The 15192-nt window shown below is 58.1% G+C and overlaps 1 protein-coding gene across 2 annotated transcripts in view; it reads right to left on the reverse strand.

Moving 5' to 3' along the window:
* Nucleotides 1-1280: 1280 nt before the first annotated feature.
* Nucleotides 1281-15192, reverse strand: part of LOC113962498 (serine/arginine repetitive matrix protein 3-like) — a 29442-nt gene continuing 15530 nt past the window's right edge. Inside the window, exons 7-16 of one of the 2 annotated variants that reach the window (XM_027673249.1) lie at nucleotides 14864-14932; nucleotides 14543-14578; nucleotides 13795-13845; nucleotides 13587-13691; nucleotides 12942-13113; nucleotides 7098-7426; nucleotides 6207-6434; nucleotides 5780-5917; nucleotides 4223-4262; nucleotides 1281-3613 (exon numbers count right to left, since the gene is read on the reverse strand). In XM_027673249.1, the coding sequence (XP_027529050.1) occupies nucleotides 2999-3613; nucleotides 4223-4262; nucleotides 5780-5917; nucleotides 6207-6434; nucleotides 7098-7426; nucleotides 12942-13113; nucleotides 13587-13691; nucleotides 13795-13845; nucleotides 14543-14578; nucleotides 14864-14932 (1783 nt within the window). In that variant the 3' untranslated portion in view covers nucleotides 1281-2998. The remainder of the gene's footprint in view (nucleotides 3614-4222; nucleotides 4263-5779; nucleotides 5918-6206; nucleotides 6435-7097; nucleotides 7427-12941; nucleotides 13114-13586; nucleotides 13692-13794; nucleotides 13846-14542; nucleotides 14579-14863; nucleotides 14933-15192) is intronic. The other variant, XM_027673248.1, reaches the window with a different exon arrangement.

Here is a 15192-nt window from a genome sequence, read left to right on the forward strand (position 1 = left end):
CCCCCCAGCCCCTGGTTACTCACCAGCCAGAAGGTTCTGGAGCCCCTCAGTGGTCCCAGGGCTCAGCAATTGTGGTGGGGAACCCCCAGCACCAAGTTGGGGTGAGGCTGCTCCAGCCCCCATGGGTGGGGGTCTCTGAGGGGCACAGGGCTGAGGAGGCTCTTGGGGGCCCTTGAGATCAGTAGGGTGTGAGGGGGGGCTTATAGGATCTGATGGGGCCAGTGGGGAGCAGGGGAGCTGATAGTGATGATGGGGCTGGGGGAGTTGGAGGGGGCTGGAGGGGCTGGAGGCTTCAGCACGCTCTGTTTGGGAGAGGGAGGCTCCCTCCCTAAGTCATTTGCCCTCATGTCCAAGCGAGTGTCTCCACACACCTGGCACCCAGGAAGGGATTCCCATCTGGGGCCAGACTCCATGCCCCCATCCCAGGGAAGAGCTGTTTTCCAGCCCAGCGAGCCTGGCAGCTCTGGGACCCTATCCCCTCTGGGACCCCATCAACTCTGCCCTGTCCTCCTGTGCCCCCCAGCTTTGATTTGGAGAAGCCAGAAGATGGGGGGGCAGCTGAACCCTGACACTCCGAGCAAGATGTGTGACCCCCAGGGAGTCAGGAATGTGAGGGGAATGCTGCAGAGGGGAATTGGGGGTGTCCTTTGTCTGAGGCAGTGCCCAGCCCATCCCTCTGGAATGGCAAGGAGTGGGAAGCTGAGCCGTGTGGGGTCTGGGGGGGAGCCGGGAAAGGAGGGGGGCACTGCGGAGGCAAGAGATGCAGGGAAATGGGAGGGATGCAGGGAAATGGGAGGGATGCAGGGAAATGGAGGGGATGCAGGGAGGGATGCAGAGGAAGATGCAGGGAGGGATGCTGGGAAATGGGAGGGATGGGAGGGGTGTAGGCAGGAATGCAGGGAGGAATGCCGGGAAGTGCGAGAGGTGGGAGGGATGCAGATGGGATGGATGGGAGGTTGCAGGCAAAAGGGAGGGATGCAGGGAAGGCTGCAGGGAGCCAGGAGGACTGCAAGGAGACGGGAAAGATGCAGAGGGAGAGGTTCTCAGAGGGTTTCCCCTTCCCCACAGCAGGATGCTCAGGGGGATCAGACGCACAACTGGTGCCCAGTGCTGTTCCACACGGAGCCAGAGGGAAAAGTGAGCCAAGGGTGGCTGGACACAGCAGGCAGCACAGGGGAGAGGAGGAGGACAGGGAGCTGGACAGACCAATCCTGCATGGAGGGAGCAGGAAACCCCCGCTGTTCTCCCCCCATGAAGAAACCTCTCAGTGCCCAGCAGAGTCATTTACAATATATACTGTATATTTATTATAATTGCACCAGCTCACGGCATCTACAGCTGTACTCACAACCCAGAGAGAGAGCGCACGCGCGACAGGAAAATACTGAAGTATTTCTACAGAGTATTTGTTCCAGTTGGCTCCCTCCGCGGCAGGAGACAGAGACTGTAAAAGAGGAAGACTGGAATTTTTCCCTGATGTGCTGGCTTGTCCGCGGCGCCGCTGCAGGCGGGTCTCGGGATTTCGGGAGCCGCGGCCCCGGGGGCTGCAGGGCTGGGGCTGCGGCCACTGGTAAAATAACCCCCTGCCGGTGGCTTGGGTTGGGATGGTCTCAGGGGACACCCCCCATATCCCAGTCTGAGCTTCCCCGTGGGGTGGTGATGGGGACAGAGCCATGGGGTGCCCGGGGGCTGCGGCGGCAGCAGGTGGAGATGGGTGGGATGGATTTCGGAGCGCGTGGCTCAGGGGTTCGTAGGGATGCTGAGGGCACTGGTGTCCTCCAATCTCCCCAGGCCCAGGGGGAGCAAGATCCTTTGTCTCCTCCTCCTACCACGGTCACATCCAGAGCTGCCGCCCTGCCTGGGGCTGGCAGGTGGGCACAAGTCCTCTCCTTACCTGTTCACCCCATTTCTAACAGCTCTGCTTGTCTGGACACCACAGAGGGTGGCTGGTGGCTTTGCCAGCTGGTGGATGGGATAACCAAGGGCTGGCACCCATCATGGCCTGGGACTTTTCTCCAAGGGCTGGTGAATCCTCAGCCTGTGGCTGAGCCTGTTTTCTCAACATTCCAGGTTTGGGAGATGACCCCAGTGTCCCTCCTCTCACAACTCTGCCCTCCCGGGACCTCCGGTTCATCAGGCCACGGCTAACGAGGCTGTCGCATCACAGCTGAGCCCGAGTCCAAAGGATGCCCCGGCCCCACCTGGCTGCAAACCAGCACCGAGCAGGACGGCCAAAGCCCGGCTTTTCATCCGGGGGCAACGGGTTAATCCGGGCAGCTGCTCTCCCACCCAGGGAGGCTCATCCCCATTGTCCTGCTCCAGCCGTCCGGAAAACGCAGGGCCATGAGGATTAAACACCAACCAACCGCCCCGGGGGGCCAGGGCTGTCCTCGGCACCCGGGGGGGGGGCTATTTTTTTTGGGAAATCAGCAAAGTCCTGCAAAAGCGGGGCCGGGGGCCAGGCCCAGGACTCTCCTGCCTCTCTCCTTCCATAATTCAGTCTAAAAAGCGGCTGCTCAGCCCCAGAACAGGGGGGGCTGGGGGCAGCCAGCCCAGCGGTGGGGTCCATGCCAAAGGCAGAGGATGGCTGGATGCACCCCCAGGGGTGGGAAATCCCCTGCCCAGCCCTAGGCCTTGCAGCTCCCTCCTCCTGGGGGTGACAACTTGGTGTCCCCTCAGATTGGGTGGGATGGATGGGTGCCAGGGCCAGCTCCTGCACTGGGATGAGCAGCATTAACACATAGGTGGCCCCCCTGGATCTCCCCACTTGGAAAGAGACTTGTGGGTGCTGCTGGCTTTGTTCATCCATGGCTCGGCATGTTCTCAGGTCTGGGGGAACCCCAAAGTGTTTCATGGTGCCCCCAGTCCCCAGGACACTGTGGGGACACTTCCAATGGGGAAAAGCAGGGGCTCACCTCTGGTTGGCATCACACCTTCCAGCTGAGCCTGCCACGCCCCCCCTCCCCCCTCCCCGGCATATTCTTGTGCTAAAAAACAGTCAAACCAACCCAAAAAAGCACAGAGAGGGTTCCCGGGAGGCCCCGAGCCACCCCTGCCCACTCGCCCCAAAGTCTCTGCTGAGCGTTTGTTCCCTCGCTCTGTGCTCGCCCACCCCACCCGACCCCGCCCCGGCACTCGCAGAAATAAGAAGACATCCTCCCCTTCCCCATCCCGACCCCCAAAACACCCCGGTGCGGGGAGGGAGCCGCCCCTTCCATGGGCGACGCAAGGACCCATTCCAGTTTCCGTCCGCGCTTTCCCCCGTCGCCAGGTCCGTCCTTAGCATCCCCCGGCTCTTTTCCACCTCCCCGGTGGTCCCGTCCCTTCTGGGGGCGCAGGAGGCATGGAGGGGGCAGAGCTGGGGTGCCGGGGGGCCGCGGCCGGTGCCGGGGGGGCTCAGAAGCCGGCGCTCTCCGAGCTGCTGCGGCTGTTGTAGCTGGGGCTGCGGCTGGGGCTGCGGGAGCGGCTGGGGGGGCTGCGAGTCCGGCTGCGGCTGCGGCTGGAGCTGTAGCTGTCGTAGCTGCGGCTGCGGCTCCGGCTGTACGAGTAGGTGCTCAGCGAGCTGGAGGACGAGGGGCTGGGCCGGTAGTAGGGGATGGGACGCTTGCGAGCACTGCAAATGGAAAAAGGGATCTGAGTGAGGCCCCCGGCGGCAGCTCGGGGAGGGGGTCCAGCACTGGACCTCCGGCACGGCCGAGCATCCACCCAGGGAAGCCGAGCATCCCCGCGACCAGGCTCAGACCGGCTGCGGGGTGTCAGGATGTGGCCACCCGACGTCACCTCCCCCTCCATCCATCCCCTTCCTCCTTCCCAGCCCCCCCCCACCCTCCCCCCAGGGTGTTAGTCCTGGATTAGGCAGCGTCGAGGGCAGAAAGTGAGCAGGTTAATGTGGCCTTTGTGTTTCCCAGACACCAAAGATTGAAAGCTGCTGAAAAAGAGACGTTCGGGATTAGCGGGAGGCGAGCTGCGGCCCCGCCGGCGCCGGAGCGAGAGGAGGGACACGGGAAGCACGGGGGCAGTGGGAATGGAGGCCACGGGGGGCAGAGACATCAGGAGTCAGCCCCTTGCCCCCTCTCCCGGCCTGGTGTTAGTGGGACCAGAGAGCCACAGGCACGGCCTGAAGGCAACCGGGTGCCGAGGGCGTCCTAAGGTGTGAGGAGACACAGAGGGGTCCAGGAGGAAGAGGAGGAGGAAGAGGAGGAGGAGGAGGGGGGGAGGTTACCCTGGGAGCCAGGCTGGCGACGATGCTCTCCGAGAGGGACCTTGGGATGAAATGGAAAAGGAGAGGTTGGCATCACTGAGGTAGGACCATGTGGTGGTGGGGGGGGATGATGGGAACTGGGGACAGGGCAGGAGGGCAAGGAAAAGCCCTGGGGGTTCTGGCTGGACTATGGGGCAGGCAAGGGGGGCTAGGGGTGTTCCCCCAGCTGCCCCTTCCCCACAGCATCCTCTAGGCCTTGTAGGAATGGCTCTGCTCCTCCTGAATCCCAAGCAGATTTGGGTCTGCCATCCCCATCCATGCCAGGGATGGTGGCAGGGATGGGGGGGACAGTCCTCACAGGGATTGCAGGCTGTGTCCTCCAACTGAGCCCTGCCATCTCCCTGGGGACATCCTGGCAAAACCAGGATGGAGCAGGAGGGATGGAAAACCAAACAGTGGTACCCAGGCTGGGAAAAACCTTCCTCTGGGCTGGCAGCAGATTTCTCAGCCCATTTTCTTTCCAGGGCATACATTGGGAAGAGCTGCAGGGTGCCCTAACCCGTGGGCTCTGCAGTATTGCTCCTGTCCTTCCTCCTGTCCTCTCTCCTGACAACTCCAGTCCAGCCCAGGCAAAACAAAATCCCTCCCACAGTGAGGCAGAGCTGATTTCTGAAAATCCAGCCCCCTGATCTCCCAGCTGATAGCAGGAGAGACAAATAGGTCAGGAAGGAGGTAATCTCGGCTCGGCACAGCCCTGCTGCCAGTGCTGCATGTTAACGAGGTGCTACATATGCACACAGTGTTTTGTCTGGCACGAAATATTGCCTGTCTTACAGCTCGGGATCCTGAGGCAATAGGATCCCAAGGAGGAGAAACCAGCTTTTGGAGGGCAGAGGAGAGATGTGATTGCGGATGTGCGTCTTTCTGGAATATGCACAGCCGGATTAAAATTAATTCCTGTTTTCATGCCTTGAAATAGGAAGAGATCAGAAGGTCGTAGTATTGGAGGCAGTCTGGTTATCCAGCTGTCTGGGCCAGCTGATTCACCCGGTCACCCTCAGGGTTATCTGTCCATCAGTAGAGCTGCTCATCCTTTTGTCCATCCATCCGCCCATCCATCCAACTGCACATCTGTCCATCCATCCACCTATCCAACCACCCACTCACCCACCCACCCACTCATTCATCCATCCACCCATCCATTTGTACATCCAGCTGTCCGTCCAGCCAGCCAGCCAGCCATGCATCCATTCATCCATCCATCCATTCATCTGTACATCTGTCTGCCCATCCATCCATCTATCCATTCACCCATCCATCCATCCATTCACTCATCCATCCATCCATCCATCCGTCTGTCTGTCAGTCCGTCCATCCACCCATCCACCTGTCCATCCATTCATCCATCTATCTGTCCATCCATCCATTCATTCACCCATCCATCCATCTGTCCATCTATCCATCTGTTGCCTGTCCATTCCCCCACCCACGTGCTCTTTGGGGCCGGCTGATGGCAGACCTCAGCCCTGGGACGTGCCAACGGACATGGCAGAGCCTTTGCCACGTGCCAGGACCCACCTCGTGATCCTCCTGGGCTCCATGAAGCTGGGGGAGTCACGTCTCCTCTTCCTGATTGGGGAGTAGCTCCTGGAGCGGCGCCGGGCGCGGGTGGGATCGGGATCACCGTGACGTGTTCGGGGCTCGTTGTCCTTCTCTCTACACCCCGAGGAGGAGGAGGAGCATCAGGGAGCAGGCTGAGATCCCAGGTGGGATCCATGGACACCCTGTGACAGCACCTCCCTCCAGTGGCTGACGCTGCCACCTGGAGCTGGCTCTTCCAGTGCCGTCAGCAATGACCTGAGACCCCTCCCCAAACCCCAGGAGAGCTGGGACCACTATGAACCGCAGATGCTCCCCGAGCCCACTGATGGCACCCATGGTGTCCCCTGGGCCCTCTGATGGCACCCGTGGTGTCCCCTGGGATGAAGTCTCCCCTGGGTCTGACCTGCTGGCGGGTTTTTTCGGCGAGGGTGATCGGGAGCGGCTGCGTCCTGCTCTCTTCTCCCGGGAGCGGGAGCGGGACTTGGAGAGAGAGCCACTGGAGCTCCAGGAGCTGCTGCGCTGGCCGGGGCTGGGCGACGGGCTCTTCCTGCGCTCCGACGCGTGCCGGGAGTGCTTGGCTGACGACTCCGAGCTGCTGTTGGGCCGGCCCCGGTGGTGCCTCTCCTTCACCCTGTGAAGGCAGATCTCAGCACTGCCTCATGTCTCATCCTGGCTGACAGGATGTCCCCATGGGAGCAGAGATCCCAGCTTCCCACAGAGAACAGTGGGCACACCTACATGACACCAGTTTTTGGCTGGGCTACATCTCTGGTTATAAAGTGTGGGGTGCTCACCCACTTGGGATCCTGCATCCTGTGGGATGCTGTAATTCCACACAGCCATCCAGGCACTGCCCTTCAAGCTGGCATAAACCTTTGCAGGGATGATCCTTCCCACAGTGAGCTAGCACTGACCCGCTGTGGCTCTTCCCTGTCTCTATTCCTGTCCCCATCTGCAAGCTAACCCCCGTTCCATAATCCTAACCCAACCCCAAATTTATTTATTTATTTACAGATCCCCTTCCTCCTCCTCCCCCATCCCCATCATTGTCCCATTTCTGTCCCAATTCCTGTCCCTATCCCTGTCCCCATTCCCATTCTCATCCTCATCCACGTCCCCATCTCCATCCCCATCCCCTGAGCATCCCAACCCAGCCCTGGTCCCCAGCTTGCACCTCAGAGCTTCCCTTGGATGGACTCAAGGTGCCCTCATGGGGCTGCACCCCAAATACCGCAACCCAGCTCCCATACCCCATCAGTGATAACACGATCCCATCCCGGGGTTCTTCCCTTACTTCTTCCCGTGTGCGCCGTGGTTCCTGTCGGGGCCGGCCGGCGGGTGGTAGGGCTGTGATCCCGCCGAGCCCTCCGAGTCGCTGCTGTAGCCGGGCGGGCTGAGCGGCGCCGGCGGGGGCTCCCGGGGGGCCGGGGGCCGCCCCTTGCTCTGGCCGCGGTGTCGGGAGGGCGGCGAGGCACTGCGGGAGCGATGCCGGTGGCCGTGCTTGCCCCGCTCCGGCGTGGGCGACCGGGGGCTGCGGGCACCGTGTCGGCCCCCTCGAGAGCGGGGGGAAAGCGGCTCCGTCCTGCCATGAGCCCGCGGAGAGGGGGACGCCGAGGCCGGCCTCTGGCAGAGGGGGAGAGAAAGAGAGAGAGAAGGAGGGAAAAGAGGAAGGGGGGGGAAGAAGAGAAGAAAGAAGGAGAAAGGGGATTTTAACGGGGGGCGCCGGGCCGGGGGCGCAGATCACAACGTCAATGCACATCGCATAAGGCAGGCTACACAGACGCTACTCTGCACCTTCCTCTCGCCCTCAACAACGTGGGTCATGCAAACCTCCGCATGCAAAACGCCAAAAAAATATAACTCAACTCAAATCGTAATAAAAAACCCAAAGGAAAGGGCGGGATGGGAGGAAAATAAATAAATCCAAGAAAACCCCCAAGTCGTCGGGGAGGGAGAGCTTGAAGGGAAAGAAACACCCCCCCCCAAAAAACACCTGGAGAGGGGATAAAGCAAACCCTGGTGCCCGCCCACCCCCATCAAGAAAGGGGGAGGGAAAAGAGGGGTAAAACCCAAACGAAGGGAGGAAAATGGGGGGAGGGAAAAGAAAAGATGAGAGGAGGGAAGAGGGGCGGTGGGGGAGAGTAAATCAGACTGAGCCGAGGGGAAGGGGTCGAACCAAAGAGGGCTGGAGGTGATGGGGTCTGCTCACACAGAGGCATGCACATATATAGAGATATATGTTCTGATACGTGTAGTTTTTATCGATAGTACGGCTTTCGGCTTAAAACAAATCCAGAAACGAGGAAAAAACGGCACAGAGCGACAATGGAGGGCAAGGCAGGGGAGGGGGGCCGGGGACGAGAAGGCAAAAAAAGAAACTAACAGAAAAAGAAAGAAGAAAAACCATCCAAATCAAATCAAATAAAAAATAAATAAATAAATATAAATAAATAAATAAAAAACAAAGCAAAACTTCACAAATGTCCTCGTTACTGAGATAAACGAATGTCTCTGAGCTCTTCCTGGGACACGCATTGAGCTGTTAGCTGTGACTCTGCAGGGAACTGCTAAGTCCTCATCAGCACTCAACACAGACTTTGCTTTCTGCTTCCTTTTTTTTTTATTTTTTCCATTATATGCTTTTTTTTTTTTAAGTCCCTCTTGGTTAACATCCACTTACCAAAAAAGTGGCATTTCCTCCTTTAGTAGGTAAGGTATGAAGAGAAGGGAAAAGCGGGGCAATATAAGTGCATCATTAGATTCACAAAAATGCAAGAGAGAAAGAAAGAGCGAGAGAAGGAGGAGAGACAGAGACAGAGCCAGAGAGAGGAGAAATAAAACAAACCAACTCACTTCTCCTACAGGGAGGGAAAACCCTGGGCCACTAGCATGGCCAAGCCCCGAGCCAGGCTCTCACCAAGAGCTGAGGGGGTTTTGTCCAGCCCTGGGGCCCCCAAATATCCGAGCTCCTCTGAGCCACAAACACTGCCTGGGTGTTTTCCCCGTCTTTGCAAACATCACTAGACCAAAAAGATGGGTGGAAACAGCTCCTGCACCACCAGCCCTGACCAAGCTGGCAAACCCCTGGCTTTAGCGTCTGTTTTCCCCAGCCACAGCCCAACATCAGGTCCCTGAGTATCCCTGGAAGGGTGAATCCTGCACAGGGAGTCCAGCCAAGGGGATTGAAGAGGGTTCAGGGTGATTGGGGTGGTGCCAGGATTGTGCCACCACACCCAGGGCCACTGACCCCAATTCCTTGCCATCCCCATGCCCCAAATACTTCTGGTGAATCCTTGAGGATAAGGTTCTCTCTACCTGCCCCACTGTGTCCTAGACACCACTTTTCTCCCCCAAAAACAAGCAGGAAGGGCAAAGGGGTGGGATTCTGGGGACCACCACAAAGATGCTGCAAAAGGGTCACAAGACTGTTTGCATCCCTGAGCATCCCAGACTGCTCCACACCCCACCTCCTTGTCCCCATGGATAAGCCAACCCCTCCAGCCACAGAGCAGCAAGCTGGAGCCAAAATGAGAGGATTTGGATTTTTTATTAAAAATCTGTTGCTGTTGGAATGGCTGCAGTGAGGGGGGAAAGAATAGGAGGGGGTCAGCTGAGCCCATTCCCAGCCCTGTGTCCCAGCAGAGGAAAATAAAAGCAGAGAAGATGAAGTAGAAGAAGAGGAAGATGAAGAGAGAAAGAAAGGGCTTTCCTCTTTCCCAGGGCAGCATTTTGATGCCAGTTGGCCATGCTGTGGGATGCGGGGCTCCCACCCAAACCCTGCAGACTCCTGCCCAGGTGTGCAGGAAGGCAATGACAATAAAAGCATCCCAAATAAACCCAAATCGGCAAAGACCCAGCCCAAAAGGGAAAACACACACTGGGCACTTGTGGGGATGAGACATCCAGGGCTGGGATGCCATCCCCTGCTCCTGGGGAACACAATGCCCTGGAGCTGCCCCTCCACAGATGAAGATTTCAACCTTTCCCCATTGCAGCCTCCCAGTATTTTTCCTGAGTTGGGTTTTTTTCCCCATCATGACCCAAAGAGGGGCTAAACCCACACATCTCCCCAAATTTCTCAGGTTTTGCCCCATCCATTCAACCCAAACCCCTCTGTGCCCACTCCCACCCCTGGCCACTGCCCCTATTTCTCACTAATTACGTTTGCCTTCATTACTGGGCCACTAAGGGGGGACTCAAAGGGAGCAGCCCCTGCATGGAAACGAACACAAATTCGGAGGGCTGAAAGACACAGAAATGCATTCTACCGACAGCACGAGGAGACGGGGAAGAGAAAAGGGGGGAAGAAAGAAAAAAATATTACGTGGACAGGGCAAAAAAAATATATAAATTAAGAACATAAGAGAAGAGCATGGCTTTGCAGCTAACTGGGGAAAACCATACAAATCAAAAACAAAAAAATCATATATAGCCACCAAAAAGAGACAAAATGAGAGACAGAGAAGGAGAGCGAGAAAGAAAGAGAAAGAAAGTCAGAAAGAAAGAGAAAATAACATTAAATCAAGCTACGGTGCTTTTCAACAGGCTCATCTGCAGAAGTGAACGTGCAGAGGTGGACGAAATACCTACCTTTGGAATTGGCAGTGACAGGAATGCAATAATAAAAAAAGAAAACAATAATCTCCACATTTGGAGGGCAGAATGGGAAAAAGACAAGGACTCTTTAGTACGGCGATCCAGACCCCTCGGCTAATCCCGTTTGCTCTGCTTAGAATTTTTTTAAATTATTTTTTAAATTCGGTCTCTTTAGCTTTTAATTTTTTATATTTTTTTTTTTTAGGTTTTTTGTTTGTTTTTCAATGGAAAGGCTGTGGCCGTCCGCCAAGCGGGGTGGCCACGGGGGGAGTTGCTGGCTGGTGTCTGTAACCCGGCTGCAGTTCAGTCTTAAAAAGTCACTCTATAACATGGCAAAGTCCCGGATAACATGCAGGGAAGGTGATGGATGGAGGTGGGACACGGCGAGGGATGTTGGGTTGTGTTGGCCCAAAGAAAACCGGAGAGAAAGAGGGGCTGGAGGGTGCGTGTGGGCAAGGAGGAGGAGGAGGAGAGACCCGGGAGGAAGGCTGGGAAGGCAGCAGGGATGGATGGAGACAGGACTGGGTATTTAAAAGGGAAGGTAACACCGTGCAGCGCCCCGGGGCACCCCTTGCTCCCGGTGGCTCTGGGGGTGCTGAGGGGGGACACAGCTCATCTGGGGGATGGGCTGAGCTTTTGGGGGTCTGCAGGAGATGGGAAAGAAGCTGGGTACCAAGGATGCTCAGCACCCATCCTGCCGGGATGCAGGATGTGGGTACCTGGGTGTGGGATGATTGTGGGGTGCTCGGATAACCCAGCACCCAGCAGCCTCATCCTGCAGCCAGGGAGGAAAACCATCCCTATGGCAGCAGGATCCAGCTGAGGACACGGGACAGTAGCCAATTTGAGGAGGAAAAGGGCAATTCGCTCCATGAGATGGAAACAAGCCCATTCCCTTTGCAGTGGAGGCCTGCTGGGTTCTCTTCCCTTTTAAATTCCTTGTTCAAAATATAGAAAATGGAAATACAATGTTCAGTGGTCGTAAATATTTAGAAAACACATCTGGTTTTTGGGTTTGAGTTTGTTGGTTTTTTTTTTCTTCTCCACATTAACACACACAAAAGCAAAAAATTCTAGAACAACACGACGACGACAGGGGGGGAAAAATGAAAATAAGAGAAATATATATCGTTTGCATTTCTGTACATCACAAGGGAAAAGAAAAGAAATCATGAGAAAGGAAACTAAAACAAGGGGGCGGAAAAAAAAAAGCACGTTTCATTGCCCTTCCCTCCCCCTCGTCCCTGCTTCTGCTGAGCAAGAAATGGAAGTGTATATTACCGTTTGGGTTTTTTTCAAATGGGAGGCTAAAGAAAAACACAGATGGGATTAAAAAGAAAAAAAAATAAAAAATAGAAACCAGAGAGAGAAAGAAGAGAGAGAGAGAGAGAGAGAGAGAAAGAGAGAAAGTTGTTGGAGAAAAGTCCCGCTGGTGCCGGGGAGCCAAGGGAGCTCGTCGGCCTGGGCGATGCTGGGGGGTGGGCAGGGGGAGAGCGGGGTGAGCCGGGCGCCTGGGGGGCTCCCGAACCCCCCCACACCCCAGCCAAAACCACAGGAAAGAAGAAAGCAGAGAGGTGCTCCAAGAGATGGGCTGGGTGCTGGGTGCTGCTGGGGGGTGCTGGGCTGGGGAGGGTGAAGGGGATGTGGGTATGGGGTGGGGGGCTCCTGGCCCCATTTTCCAGGGTGCCCCTGACCCTGCAGGTGTTGGGGTGTCAGCACGGGGTGCTGCCAGCCTGGCAGTGTCCCCACAGCACCTCACCATGGGAATGAAGTCTCCTGAGGCGAGTGGGGACCTGTGTGCCCCCTAGTAGTGGGGTCATGCAGCCCCCTGCCTTCACTCAGCTCTGCCTCCAGTCCCTGTTAGCCAAAGCAGGCTCCTTGCCATCCCAGCACTGGTTAAACTGGGACTGGCCCCCTGTCCCACGGGATTAGGGTTTTGTCTACTCAGCACTGGAGTAGCCCCCCGGGTTTCACTGGGACATCCCAGGACAATGAGGCAGAGCCAGGGACACTTATCTCCAATGTCGCCTGCCATGGGGATCCTAAAATCTGAGCATCCAGCACCAAATCCCCTCCGATCCCTACCCTGGCCAGGCTGGGTGTTGGAGTCCTGAGCACTGGTGTCAGCCCCTTGGCTCTGGGGAGGGTTTAGGCTGGTGGGGAAACGAATTTTCCAGCTGTACCCATTTCTTGGCTGTGTGGGCTCAATCTCAGGTAGGTGCTGAGCCCAGTGGTGACCCTGGCAGTGTCGCTGGCCTGCCAAGCCATCGTCTCGGGGGTGACATCTGCAGGGCAATGTGAGGCTCTGGGGGAGAGATAATTTGTTGGCTGCCCTGATCCTTGCCCCGAGATGACGGGCTGGCTCTCCCAGGGAGACCGTGCACCCAGTGCAGGGTTGGTGAGTGCATCTCCCCGTGTGTCCCGGCTGGGCAGGGCGGGGAGCCGAGCGAGTGGGGAAGGAGCGGAGAGGAGAGCAGGGGGGCAGTCCTGTGGAGGGAGGAGGGGAGGGAAGCGAAGAGTGATCCAAGAAAAGCCTACGTACATCCGAGGGCTCCGGGAGCGGGGCGCCGTGGCTGTGGCGGCCGTTCTGGGCGCTGCCCTTGTGCCCGTTCTGGTGCGGCGAGGCCGAGCGCTGGGGCGAGGGCGAGGACGGGCTGCGGCTGGAGCGAGCGCTGCTGCCTTTGGGACCATCCTGCCGGCGCTTGGGGCTCAGCCTGCGGGGCACAGCACCGTGACCGCCGGCACCCCCGGCCCCGAGCTCGGCACCGCCCTCCACCCGGCCCGGCAGAGCAGCCCAGGCTGCGGAGCAGGCTTCGCCAAAGCCAGAAATGGAGTGAGAACTGGTGTTTTGTGCTTTCTCTAGTCAAAAATTGAACCCCTGCCTGGGATTTTCCCAAACTCTCCAGAGGTTCTGCAGCACCATCCTGTTCCCTTCCGTCTCCCCAAAAGGGTTCTCATCCTCGGGACACCTCTGCCACCCTCCTCCTGTCCTCCATTCCCAAGGGTCCTCATCCCCGGGACACCCACCTCCACAAAGGTCCCCATCCCCGGGACACTTCTACCACCTACCTCCTGCCCTCCACCACATCGGGGTGCCCACCACACAGACATCTCTGTCCCTGCCCTCCAGCCCACATCGCGGAGACTGCGGGGCTATTGGTCGTGGGCTGTCCCGGGCTGTCCCTACCTGCCGGGGGATTTGGAGCCGCTGTCGTCGGAGGAGAGGGAGGCGCTGTGGGAGCTGCAGGAGCTGCGCCGGTGCGAGCGCCAGGCCGGGGACTCACTGCGGGACCTGCGGAGAGGGAGGCCGGGGGCCGCGGGGGGAGGCTGAGTCCCCCCTGGGGCACGCAGAGGAGGCACAGCACCCCGCTCCCCCCGCCGTCCCGGTCCCTCACCTCTTGCGCTCTTTGTTTTTCTCTTTCCGTTTGTTCTTGGGGCTTCGGGACCTGCGGGAAGAGCTGGAAACTTCAGGCGTGGGAGCAGAGGCAGCACCTGGGGGTGGCTTCCCCAGCCTCCCCCAGAGGCACCGAGGCCGCAGGAGGAGCGGGAGGAAGAACCTGCATGGTCTGGAGCTGGAATTCATTGAGATTCAAAGCACAGTGGGGATCCCAGATGGTGCTGGGAGGACCATGGGATCAGGTGCCCATTGGTGAGGCCAGGCAGGAGCGGGTGGCAGTGGGAAGGGGGGGACTGGCTCTGCTCAGCGTCCTCTGGGCTTGGGCCCGTTGTCACCCTACACTTGCCTTGTCCTACATCAGTCCCCTCTGAGACCCTCTGCTTTCCCAGATGCCCTTTGTCTGTTTTTCACTTCTTTCACCCTAGAATAGCAGTGCTGCCAGAAGGCATCTGCAGAGTAGGGCAACAGCCAGGGTTTGTCCTGGCCATGGCTGCTTGGAATCACCCTTTCTTCCCTAGGGGACATTAGGGGCCACGTGGGACCCCAAAGTCACCCAGAGTGGCCCTATGCCATGCCCAAGGGTGGAGGACACACAGCAGTGTCCAGCCATGGGATGAGGGGGTCCATCACTGTGAGCAGAGGGGAGGGGGGCAGCAGGAAGGCAGGGAACAGGGGGTCTTTGGCAGGGGAAGCTGACAGCCAGCACCAGTGGCAGTGGGGTGACTCCCAGCAGACGTCACTCTTACCTGTGTCTTCTCTTCTTCCGTGACCCTGACTCAGATCTGAGGGATGAAGAGGAGGCAGAGGTGAAGGAGACACACTGACCTGGTCAGCTGGGCAGCCCCAGGGGATGGGGACAAGGACAGGGGTGTTGCCCCATGATGGGCTGCTGGATTGGGCAGGTGACAGCAGCTGTGAGGCGGTGATGGCTTCATGAAGAGTCATCAGCATCCATCCCTATCCATGCCTCAATCCCTCCCCAGCCCAAGGGCCTGGGCAGTCACCAAACAGCCCCACGGTCCCCAGTCATGCCTGGTATCCCCAGTCTGCCACGGTGTCCATCCTACCTGTCACGTCTGTGTTTCTTTCCAGTCTTCTTTTTCTTTTCCTTGCGGATGGGTGAAGAGCTGTCGCAGCTGGGGGGGAAGTGGGTGCCCTTGAGGGATGAGCAAGGGACTCCCCAGCCCCATCCCCGTGGCCCAGGGGAGTCCTACCCCAAATGTCCCCCCACCCCCTACTTCCCCTGGACCATCCCTCGGGATGCATGAACATCTCATGGAAGTTATTTCCTGGAGTATTTGGGGTGGGTGATAGAAAGGGACTTCTGGCAGAAGGGCTCTGGATGCCTTTGATGCCAGACTGCTCAAATCCTGCTGTGTCTCATTGCCACCTCGTG

This window comes from Neopelma chrysocephalum, unplaced genomic scaffold (assembly GCF_003984885.1).
Source record: "Neopelma chrysocephalum unplaced genomic scaffold, ASM398488v2 Primary Assembly neopelma1_181836, whole genome shotgun sequence".
Classification (NCBI taxonomy): Eukaryota; Metazoa; Chordata; class Aves; order Passeriformes; family Pipridae; genus Neopelma; species Neopelma chrysocephalum.